General features: G+C 39.7%; 1 protein-coding gene across 1 annotated transcript in view; it reads left to right on the top strand.

The window, feature by feature from the left end:
- The window catches only part of DPYD (dihydropyrimidine dehydrogenase), a 338,501-nt gene that overhangs the window by 325,152 nt on the left and 1,355 nt on the right, over window positions 1-11,994 (top strand). The window contains exons 22-23 of the mRNA XM_035333208.1: window positions 9,027-9,167; window positions 11,791-11,981. Coding sequence (XP_035189099.1) covers window positions 9,027-9,167; window positions 11,791-11,958 — 309 coding nt within the window. The 3' untranslated portion in view covers window positions 11,959-11,981. The remainder of the gene's footprint in view (window positions 1-9,026; window positions 9,168-11,790; window positions 11,982-11,994) is intronic.

Raw genomic sequence — 11,994 nt, 5'->3', positions numbered from 1 at the left:
AGAAAGAAAGAAAGAAAGAAAGAAAGAAAGAAAGAAAGAAAGAAAGAGGCAATAAATAAATAAATACAAGGAAAATTGTATCAGAAATCTCCTGTAGGCCCTTTTATGAAGCCATGTGAAAATATCCGCTGAACTCATTAACTGTCTTCATCATATATGTAAGAATATCAGATATTCACAGATAGGTAGCTTTCACTGTATGATTAAAACGGTATTAAATCTTGCAAAAATAAGACCAAGAATAAAATACAACATGAGCAATAGCTCAAAATACCACATATAATTCCCAAGGAAATTTTGCAACATTTACGAATACATGCAGCATTCCAAGGTAGCTGATACAACTGCAAAACAAGCCAAGGAGAAATTCTGAGTCATCTTCTTGTTTAAGTTAAATAGTTTGCAACTTCTGTAGATCTCCCTCACTTTTTTGGACTGATTATTTGTAGTTTGAGCTCTGCTATTGAAAATCACTCCCCACCTCTTGTGCTCAGGTTCTATTCTTTATGTATATGAAAAATCCCAAAGAACAGCAATCTACTTTTTTTTTTTTTTTCCCCCTATGATGAACATTTTCAAAGCCTACTTGACCTCAGAGGTTTTACGGTTTTATTCTCTTTGCAGGGAGAGTATTGATGTAAGGGAAAAGAGAAAGAAGAAACAACAGCCAATAACTGCATTTTCAATGAGAGAGCTTGCTTCTGAAAACAGCAAAAAAAAAATATATAATAATACCATCAAAAAAAATGAACTGAATGATGGAAGAAATTTAGCAAGAGAGAAAAGCAAACATAAAGACTTGGGTAAAAAATAAATAAAATTTGAGGTCAATAATTTATCAAGCCCAAGCCAAACTCCAAGTACAAAAAAAAAAAAAAAAAAAAAAAAAAAAAAACCAAATAGTCAGAGATGGGTTAAAAAGAAGAAAGGAGGTCCTACTGCAGGGAAGAGGAAGATGAATTTCCTCAAACAAAAACTTTTGTTTATAAAGACACTGAATATTTTTGTGTAGTGGCTGTAAGGAGCTTCTCAGGCAGAGAAATCAGGTTAGCCTCTTTCTCACACCTTCACTTGAATTAAACAAGACTGAGAAAGACTGAAGCAATTAGAAGAAGGTAGCTGATTCGTGACAGTCTTACAGTCTGAGCATCTCTTTAGAAAGGAATGTTTTAACGATAATGAGAAAAAACAGCAGTAAGAGATGTCCACAAAGAAATAACAGAATACCTGGGTTTTGCTTGAAGTTAGGGAACTTGCCACTCTACAAAGGGATGTGTTGTAAAGTTTATTATTAAATGACCCATCCATAACATTTTGTGGAGAAAATCTGCCAGAAAGATTGAGACTATTTATTACAGAAGCTGAGTGAAGCTTACTGAAAAAGGTGACTTATCTGATACCCTTCCCTGATCAGGGATTCTCGGCAGAGAGAGGCAGATGAGCTCAGACTTGAGTGATTTATCTGTAGCTGTCCGAGAAGTATTCACATTTAGAATTACAAATCCCAAACAGTCTCCAGGCAGTTCTGCCTTGGCTGACCCTCTGGACAGAGAGGAGAATACATTCTGTTAGTTCAGACAGGGGAGTGGGAATGGTCAGCACTAATAGCAAGGACCAGCCCAACTCCAGTTCTCAGGAACAGTGGAGAGGTATGCTCAAAAGCTGATAGCACCTAAGAGATAGCTGTCCTTGGAACAGCTATGACCCTTGATTTGGCTGGCTGTATTTTTGGAGGGTTGCTCCAAATCTCCTGATGCCTGCCCAGAACTCCCTCATCTGTCTGATCTGCTGTTGGGTTGGTGATATGTAAATTCCAACATTTGTTTAAATTCCGCATGCTGCCAAAATGCCTTTTTTATAGACTTAAAAACCCTCTGTGGTTATCCAAAATCTAATTTAATTTTTGGATGGCTTTTCCCATGGCTTTTATTTTCTCTATTTTTCAATATTAATTGAAAATGCATACTTTGATATTCAGCAGTGTTGTTTCTTCTTTTCTTACTATTCTGCACTCTCAGAACTCCTGCTATATGCGGATACATCCTCTGGATCTTTTATTTTCGGTTACACTTCTGCACTGCTCCCACATATTTATTTGCGTTCCTCAGGTTACCTCCCTATGACTATAAATTTTGTTCCTTATATCATTTCTGTGGTTTGTTTCTTAATAATTTCAGTCATTGTCTTTGAGGGCACAATATTTGGTCAGCCTTTATCTGCTTATTTTATTTATTCCTTTTTTATCCCACAGGTCTTGCTGTGGTTGCCCTGTTCAGTAGTTGACACATTCTGACATAGCTTTGTTTGTCAGATGAGGTAGGGCATGGAATACTGCCCCACCTGTTGGACAAATAGCCACGGAGTTCCTCAAGCTTAAATTCTTTGAATTTTTTCACCCATGTGTGTTACTGGTATGTGTATGTGGTCTTTTGCACATACATACACAAAGTGTTATATGTGGATGCTATCAGCATCCAGCTGGAAGCCAGCCATCCTGGGAGCCCTCTAGCCACACTTAGTCCAGTGCTGTGCTTAGCCTGTAAAAGTGTATTGTAAAAGTCTTTTATAACCTATAAAGTATATTGTAAGGGTGTATTGGTCTAGGCACTGTTGTGCCATAACAGTGTACCATGTCTTCCCGGCCTGTATCTAGGTGGTTCAACAAAAGTAGCTTGGGCTCGCCTGCCTGCAGATGCCAGGTTGTCATAATCTTCTTCATAAACTTGATGCTGTTGCATATTTCAGGTGGAACTATGCGTGTGTGCCCCGTAATTTATGACTCCGAGTCTGTTTCTCCAGGTATTTGCTCCAACATGAATCACAGCAGTAACCTCTCATGCTGTAGCCCATAGCAATCCCTTCTCTGTCACTGTACCTCAGAGAATAGTCTCATCACATCTGACAGTTCAAGCAAATTTAAGTTAGTCTTCAGGTATGGGGAGAAATCCTAGGGTCAACCCTTCTCTTTTCTCCCCCTCTCTGACTGTCAAAGGACTGCCTCACGTGGTTTTATAATGACTGCTATGCACTAGCAGCCCGTAAGAGAGGAAGGGCACTCTGTTACTGCATATAAAACTAGAATGACGGTGTATTCCAGGTCAGGGCTGATTAATATCACAACAGAGTTACAGTAATTATGGTGCTGTTTTCTGTATTAACTTCTTGCTGGTTTGCTTGTCTTTTATCGTGACAGCACATTAAGCAGAAGTTTGTGTGAGCTGCCCATGGTGTCACCTACTTTATTTTCTCTTCTAGCTTTGTTTTATTTGAATATATCTCTTTCCAAGAATAGCAAGAGTTACTTATTTTGATATACTGAATAGTTCTTTATCAAACTGTTTTTTTTTTCACCATCATAGTACCTGTTCATCTAATCATGTAAAATACCTGTGAAGTTCCTTAGCTTTTCATGAATTTAGTTTGAGCTGTTATCAGTATCAACTCTGTAGTATTCCAGTTCAAATCATTTCCTGAAACACAGAACCATATCTAAACTGGAAAATTGTGATATATTCCTGCGTTAATATTTTGCCTTTTCTGTATGTTGATTGTTATATTTCAGCTCTCTATTTTTGCTTAGCTGATTTCCAAACCCACTTCACAGCTACCTAATTTCTCTGTTTAAAACTCTGTTTTAAAGCCTGTGTCAGAGGCCTACTACTGAAACACAAACTTTACCAGTTAATTATCTGGTATTTACTGCCTCACAGTCTCTATCCAGAATTGTGATAGATTCATGAAGCACAATTTTTCTTTACAGAAGCCAGATTGAATTACGTAGTAAAAGTTCATTTGAGTTATGGTGTAAGTCCCCTAATAGCTAGTACTGCAACTTCTTTACTTGCTTTGCTGAAACAAAGCTTAGAGGTCCCAGGTCCCTAAATCCCAAGACACATTTAATATCATTTTTAACTATTGCTAAAGCATTTGTAATCTTTAGATGTAAAAATTAGTTTTAATGAGATTGCATATTTTTGTTAGGCTCTTTACTTTAAATTAACGTTGGCCATGTACTCTCTGATCCTGCTGACTTATTCTCTTCTTTAATATATCTGATTTTTTCTAACATTTTTCCTTTTTATATCTCAGTCTTTGACAGCACCTCGCCTTCATTACCAAAAAAGACCAGGTGGAAGACGGGTATCTCCCCAACAGAGACACTCACTGATACAGACAGACATTTAATTTCTTTGCAACATTTCGCCCCCTTTCTGTGCTCTCACCATATCATAGTAAGGACTCTTCCAAGGAGCCCCCTTTTATTCCTCAACAACTGCTGAATCTTGAGAATTACCCAAACACCAAAGATGATGAACAGATGTAGTACTCGGGATGAAGTTCATAACTTTGCTGTGTAAATGTCAGATTCTTTGCTCGGAGGGGTGTTTTTGATTACTTGGAGTTGAATCAACTTCAGCGTTTGTGTCCTTGTGAACGTTCCCTCAGAGCCATGAGGACTGAGGTCAAGACCTGTCCTTGGGACAAACTGCTATCACAGCAGGCCTCTACTTCTGGTAACCTAAAGATTACCCTGTTTTCCTTACCTGCTGTTGCTGTCAGCTTTGAGTGAACCTTTCTCCTGAAGACAGTGTTTTGTAGTGAATCAAAATGTGCAATAAGAGGACAAGCATGTGTGTACCCTTTGAACTTGCTATATGAGACAGTACCTGCACTGGCTTTCTTAAGAGAGAATAGGATAGGATTGTGGTGGTTGGCATCTCTGGAGAACATAGTCTGTTAGCGTGGTCTGCATGAATCTGGAGACAGCAGGTCTACAAGGAGCCTGAACTGTGAATCATATTTACAAATATAGGTTTACTAATATGATGGCTAATGACACGCTAATCACCATTAAATGCTTGATATATGAACATTAAAAATACAGCTATAGTAATAAAAGTAGCATTGTAAAAATAATATCCTACTGAACAGATCTGTTCCTTCTGTATACTCAAAACCACATCTGCTTAGCTTAGTGACAAAATGATTTTTTTCTGTACTCATTAGTAACATAAAACTAATGGATTCTGCTCTGATTCTCTCCATAGCAACTGAATTCCCTGCCAGTTCCATTTACAAGACTAAATTCCTCTCCCAGCTCATTCCGTACAGTTTTGTTGAGAAGAGTGGGACAGCACAGCAGTAATCAAAACAAGTGCTCTAGGTCCCTGTGATTGCAAAGGTGTAACTTAGGGCAAAATTTAACTTCTGGATTTTTTCTTTTTATTGCTGCTGGTAATGTATAAGCCAGAAAGCACACAGCTTGACTTTCAAAACCTGGCTTCTGTTTGCAGGTTTGGCAGTTAGGGGAAAAAATAAATAAATAAACTGTAAACAGTGCAGATTTGATCTGGAGGCCATTGAGATAAACTAAGTGTGGAATCCCATAGCGCCATTTTAGCCAGTTGCTTTTTGGAGTGAAACTGCACTTTAAACTGCAAAGGGTGATTGTCTTGCTGCACTGTTTAGTTTGTTCTAAACATTTATGATTTGATGGGAACAAGAAACTCAGAGATATCATGAGATGCTGTAAAAGAGTGCACCTGCAGAACATCTTTTAAGTACCAGTACTTTTTTAGTCAATGAGGACTTAAAACTTTGCAAATGGTTAAAGATACAGATTTTGCTTGAGAGTAATAAATGATTAAAAAACAAAACATCCAAGAGTGTAAATGTGCTATAAATCATTGACACAGTCTTTTGAAATTACTTTCATGCCTCCAAAATGTCATGAACCTCCCTGTTTGGGATTCTATGTCCCCCAAAAGTGTGTTTTGCGAGCTGCAAGGAGTGAGACTTTTTACATATTCACAAATCACCATGTCACATGCATTGTTTTTGTTATTCCCTTTGCAAGTTTGTAGACGGAAAAATCTGTTTTGATCATGTTCTTCTAAGTAACCACTTCCTAAGCTTATCTAATGGTATCCTAAATCTGGGACAGTCTCCCTCCTGTCCCCCAGCTGCTTCTCTGGAAGGCCATTAACCACCTCGCTCCTTTCCTATTTAAAAAGTCTTTTCTAATTTTCAGCTTTAAATTTATTCATGTCTGGCTTATAATCATATGTTCCTGTGCCAACATTGTCGTTTATCTTAAATAGCTCTTTTCCCTCCCTGATGTATATATAAAGAGACATCATATTCCTGTTCTGCCTTCATCTTCCTAGGCTAAACATCTTGTTAGGCTCTTTTTGTCTTCTCTTGTAAGAAAGGCCTTACACCCCCTGATTATATGAGCAACCCTTCTCTGCAACCTGCTAGAGCTCTGTTTTCTTGTAACATCACATCCAAACTGCATTTAAAGAATACAAATGTGAATCCAGCACCTCCCTGAGAAAATTGTTAATTACCTACGCTGTATCAAAGTCTGCCTCTGTTAGATTAAAAAGCTTTTCACTATCAGGAATCTCCCCATGTAGATCCTTTCAAAACACGAACAGGCAGTGGAAAGCTACATCACTGTTTGTTGCACAGGTTTTATATCATTTCTTTATATTCTAAAAGAGAGAAGCCTGGTACCATACTTGCAGACAACAACTGCATTTGTGGCACACAGTGCAATGTTTGGGAGCTGTATACACGAGAGAGGGGCTTACAGGATGCTTAGTATTGCTGGCGGCAGTAGATCACAAAGAAACCTTAACAGGTGTGATACAGACAAGCCTACATGAGACCTGAAACAAGCTGCAGCTGCTTTCAACAACTACAGTTTTTCAACAGATACAGAAGACTGCAGAAACTTGTGAACTGCAGCACCCTCAAAACTGCGGAACAATTCCCAGTAAATCCATGAACTTTTCTGAGTAGGAAAAAGAAAATGAAAATACAAGAGTGTGAGCAGGTCCTAAGGGATTACATTTAATTGAGTTACTGTAGTTCATCAGTGGAAGCATGCTAAAGGGCTGTGTGTTCAAGCCTAGCCCTTTGCAATAGCAAAGCAAAAAGTATTAGCTTAAACACTGTCATAGTAGTTAATTGACCTTTTACAGTGGTTTAAGCAAACAGATTTTACTTCAAATTTGCAGTGAATTTGGACCATGCACATAATCAGCTTGCACAGCTTTGTTGATGAGTGCTAACTCATTAAGCTGTCATAACTTGCTCACTTGCAGTCATCTGTCCACACTCGTCATGCTGCCTTTAGCAATGTGCCATAGATGTTTTATGCTGGAAGAGCAGTAACGTTCTCTTCGTGTTGCTGAGGAGAGCTGGAAGGCTTTTAGCACTGGATGAATGCAACCAAGGTATTTCACGTGTAAGCAAGTTAGGGTTTGGCACAGAGAAAACATTTGAATATTTTTGGAAGAAAATAGTATACTTTCCCTATCCTTCTTCCTGGGTTTAGGATATGGCTTAATTTCCTACATCAGCAGTCATTAACAGCAACTTCATAGATCCTACCACTGCTCCCTTATTCCTCTTTGTGGCATAGGAAGAATGAGTGACTTTTACTGTGTTTGAAAATAAGGGTGCCCAAAACAACATATGCAACGAAAACTTAAGGTACTGGTATCCAGATCTTCTTCAATTTTCTATATGAGAATTGAAAACAATATAAAAGATTGTATATGACTATAAATTATACAGGTTAAATGTAGTATGTTAGTAGACATTTAAAATACTTGATATCCACTTCAGTACACTTTTTTTTTTTGACTGATAGGAGTAAGGTAAATATTGCTTCTTCAAAAATATTGAGAAACGGAATATGAAAATAAATTCTTATCATGTTTCCTGGCAATGAAAGACCAAAGGTAAAATCTTTGAAGCTTATAATTCTAGGCAGACTTGTCTGTGCCTCGTATTTGGCTTGATCTTGAGCATTTTTCAATTGACTTGGATCAAATTCTGTAATGAAAATCATAATGACTTCTTGGTTTATTACAGTAGCATGGCTTTGAAGCCAGTTCTGTGCTCCTAAAATTCAGTAAGATTTTTGAAATACCTAACAGTTATACCCCTTTCTAAAGCACAAGTAGAATGTATTGTTGCATCAAATATCATGCATTTACTGAGCTTGACTTTATTTTAACAATGTAGAATGCTACACCTAAAATCTAGCTTGTTTTGCAGCATGAGAACTGCTATTGAAGCCTCCTCAGAAACCTCACAAAATATCCAGGGCAGCAATACCATACCACAGAGTTAATCCTTTAAAATGCAGTGATGTTCACCACCTATGTTACAATTCCATGAGTTAAACGGATTTAACTGAAAAATAGCCATAGGCCAAGGACCTGGGACTTGGCCCACCTGTTCCATTGAATTAGTGTAGTTGAACTACCACTGAACTGTGCAGTTTCGCTTTATGTGAAGTGCAAATGATTTGCATCAGGTAGTTCCTCGACAGCTTATTTTAGAAGGTGTCTTCCTCTTGTGGTATGTAGCTATATTCTGTCTGCCATGCAAATTTGTTTTTGCAGCACAGATGTGTGAGGCTGATGCCACAAACTCTTCCCTGTGAAGTTCAAAGAACTGAACCAGAACTTGTGGGATTAGACCCACATCTTAATTCTGTGCAATATTTGCAATAATCTGATGATCTTCATGTCATTTGTGCATCTTTCTTACTACAGAGAGAAAAGCAATTATTGCTCTCAGTTTATTTGATCGTGTTGCTTTCTTTTCTCACTGTGAGTTCTTAAATTTGTAGTAATGAGAAATGACTAAGGATGATCAGATTGTCTGTAGCATGTCACTCCTGTTCTGTGCTCCATTTTATTCCTTTAAGCATCACACAATAATGGACAAATTAAAATAGTACATTCAAAGGGTTACACATGTAACCTTTTTGTATAACACGTTTGGATACAGACAAATACTTTTAGAGTTGCTTACATCCACAAAGTAGAGTATTTTAGAGTATGTATGAAGGTTGATGGCTTGGAAATTTATAAGAAAAATCATAAACATCTTCACAATACCTGTCCAAATTTTCCATGTTAAAGTACTGGAGAGTGTTTCTCTGCAGCTATAGAAACAGCTTAGGTATCCTCTAAATGAGTCAATATTTTTTTTTTCCCTAGGATATAATTGGAAAAGCACTGCAGTATATTGGAGCATATGGTGAGCTCTGCAACACAGAGCAAGTTGTGGCTCTGATTGACGAGGAAATGTGTATCAACTGTGGCAAATGTTACATGACCTGTAATGATTCTGGCTACCAGGTAAGAGCACAGCTGTAATTAGCAGGAAGGCACAATGAGTTATCTTTTTGCTGCTGGGAAGAAAGAATCCACCTTCTGTTAATGAGCAGGTGGTAAAAACAGATGTCTAAAATACTGGATTTGAGCCCCTGCATGCTCCCAGGCTACGCTGTGCAAGCCCTGTCTGAGCCGTTTGCACAGCGGTGAGCACAGCGCCCAGCACGGCTTCCTCTGGACGGCTGTGCAGAAGCGGCTGTGCCGCTCTAGGTCACTCTCCCGGTATGTCCCTAACTGCGAGTGGGAATGGGCTGCTTCTGTGAGGAAGAAAATGAAGGAGACCCATGTCAGATGCCTATGAATTTTGATGATTTTCAAATACGTGAGGGAGAAAGGGTTCGAACCGAGGCTGCCCCTAGCCCTGGGCTGCCCCTAGCCCTGGGCATCCCTTCCCATCAAGAAGATACAGGGAGGCAAGAGACGTTCTTGTGCCAAAAACTGTCAAAGAAACTTAGTCTTTGTTCCATCAGCCTGAGCAATTTTGAGGTGGGACTCCAGTTCACATCAAAGTATGTAACTGATTCGTGCAGTATGGTATTGGCATTTTTATATACCACCAGTTTATATTTTTATATGCCACTGATTTCCATGTCCACTGGAGTTGATGAACTGGTCTGTGGGAAGAAGGGCATCACAGGAAGACCCATGTTCTTTTAGAAAACCAAAGCAAAATCTAGCATAATCTCCATGGAACCTAGTATGCATTAAACAATAATGTATACACAAATTTTCCCATTCATCCCAGTACAAGAACAGTTTGTCAGAGACTAATACTTTAACTGAGCAACAAGTTTCATCAGAACACCAAGACCTTTTGTTTATCCTTAATTCAGTCTGATCAATATTAAGTCTGAAGTCTTACTTAAATACATACTGCCAAAGAAAGAAGTCTTCCTATTTAAAAATCAGCTCCCACAATTAAAACAACCATCAGACCAAAGGTAGAGGTTTGTTTTCCGTTGATATGAAAAAACTAGTGCTGCATTTTTACCAGATTAGATGATTACTGTAGTCTTCATCTAAATTTCTTCTTGACACTGTGATCTTCACTGATTCTCCTTCCATTAGATTTCCCAGCAATAGGGAAGATATAGCCCTGGAGAGCAAAGGACTGTGTTTGTATTTAGTGAAACCTACTTTTCTGTAACTGGGGGGAAAAAAAAAATCAGCACCAAAAGAACCAAAGCTTAAAACCCCAGGAGGTTCTTTAGCACAAAAAAATGTTTTTCCTTAATTAATTAAGGAAACTGCAAAGAAAATAATTGCAAAGAACTGCAAAGAACTTCTTAATTGCAAAGAAATCAAAAGCCCCCCACACTTCAAAATATCATCTGCTTTGTGCTTATCTTTGTTTCAAAAAATCCATGCTGTTATGCAGACCTACCACCTTGTAGGACTCCAACAGAAAAGCTTTCCTTAACTCGAAGGTAGTGCTGTAGTCCTAAATTCCTCTGTCTCTTTGAACTCTCTTCCAAGATGTGCATTGTTGTTGGGGAGAGAGGAAGGAGTCCTAAATACTCACAAGCCTACGTTTTCTTTGTGCTCGAGCTAAGCTAAAACTTACAGATTCAGGGCCGTTAGTACGTGCTCCGTGCTCTTGCCAGCTGCTACAGCAGCTTTTCAGCGCCCTCCTGGTGGTGAAACCCCAAACGCTGCAGATGTGCCTTTGGACCCAACCTGTGGAGCCACGCCGTGCGCTCCCACCTCCCCTCTGGCTGCCCCAGCTGCTGGCGGTGGCTGGGGAGGTTTGCTAAGGCACCGCAAGAGTTCAGCTTTCAGGCCTGGCCTTTCCTCCCCAGAACTCTTTTAGAAGTACATATTCCAGTTTTTTATTACTTTTTTGTACTTTTCCAGGCTTGCTTCTTAGATGTTGAACCTTTTGCGGTTGTGTGAAGCTTTTGGTTTTGCTTTTAATTGCCATTTCCCATTATACCAGCAGCTTATTTCATTGAGACTTCAATTGTTATTTCACATTCAAATACACTTATCACACTAATTGGTAATGAGGATTCACTGCATGGAAATGTGAGAAATAAAGCAAGCTCTGCCTGCCTGGAACCCAGATATCCCTTTCAAAGATTTGCAAAGGAAAATAATCACAGGAGGCACAGCATGCTATGTTTTTCTCTACTTTTTTTATTAAATTAGATTGTTTATGCCATGCTGAAAATAAAAATCAAAAGAGTGCCCGGTGATGTGTGCAGCCAGCGCTGTGCTGAGGCCACCCAGGCATGTCCCGGTGTCCCCCAGACCAGCAGACCTGGCAAAGCACCGAGTGATGAAATATTGTCTTCGTGTGGCGGAGGAACATCCCTCTGGGAGCCTAAACATCACGGGCCGAAGTCAGCCTTTTGTAGCCACTCCTCGTGGCCGTGAGCTTTTGCCGAGGTGGAATTTCTGATTTTGAAGGGCCGGGGGAGGGAGGGGTGGTTTTGTTCCCTGCCACTTCACCAGTTGCTATAGCTGCAGTGCAGAACCACACCAAGATGTCTCCAGCCGCTGCAGCACAGGAAATGCAGGCACTAAAATGGGAGCAGTCCTTACCTTTTCTGTGAGTGACATCAATAATGTTTATTCCTGTTCGCAGGCTATCCAGTTTGATCCCGAAACCCACCTGCCCGCGGTTACTGACAGCTGTACAGGCTGCACCCTGTGTCTCAGCGTCTGCCCTGTTATCGACTGCATCCGCATGGTTTCCAGGACGACACCGTACGAACCGAGGCGCGGGCTGCCCCTAGCCCTGGGCTGCCCCTAGCCCTGGGCTGCCCCTAGCCCTGGGCTGCCCCTAGCC

This window comes from Oxyura jamaicensis, chromosome 8 (assembly GCF_011077185.1).
Source record: "Oxyura jamaicensis isolate SHBP4307 breed ruddy duck chromosome 8, BPBGC_Ojam_1.0, whole genome shotgun sequence".
Classification (NCBI taxonomy): domain Eukaryota; kingdom Metazoa; phylum Chordata; class Aves; order Anseriformes; family Anatidae; genus Oxyura; species Oxyura jamaicensis.
The sequence above is the reverse complement of the archived record's forward strand: the minus strand, read 5'-3'. Positions and strand labels throughout refer to the sequence as shown.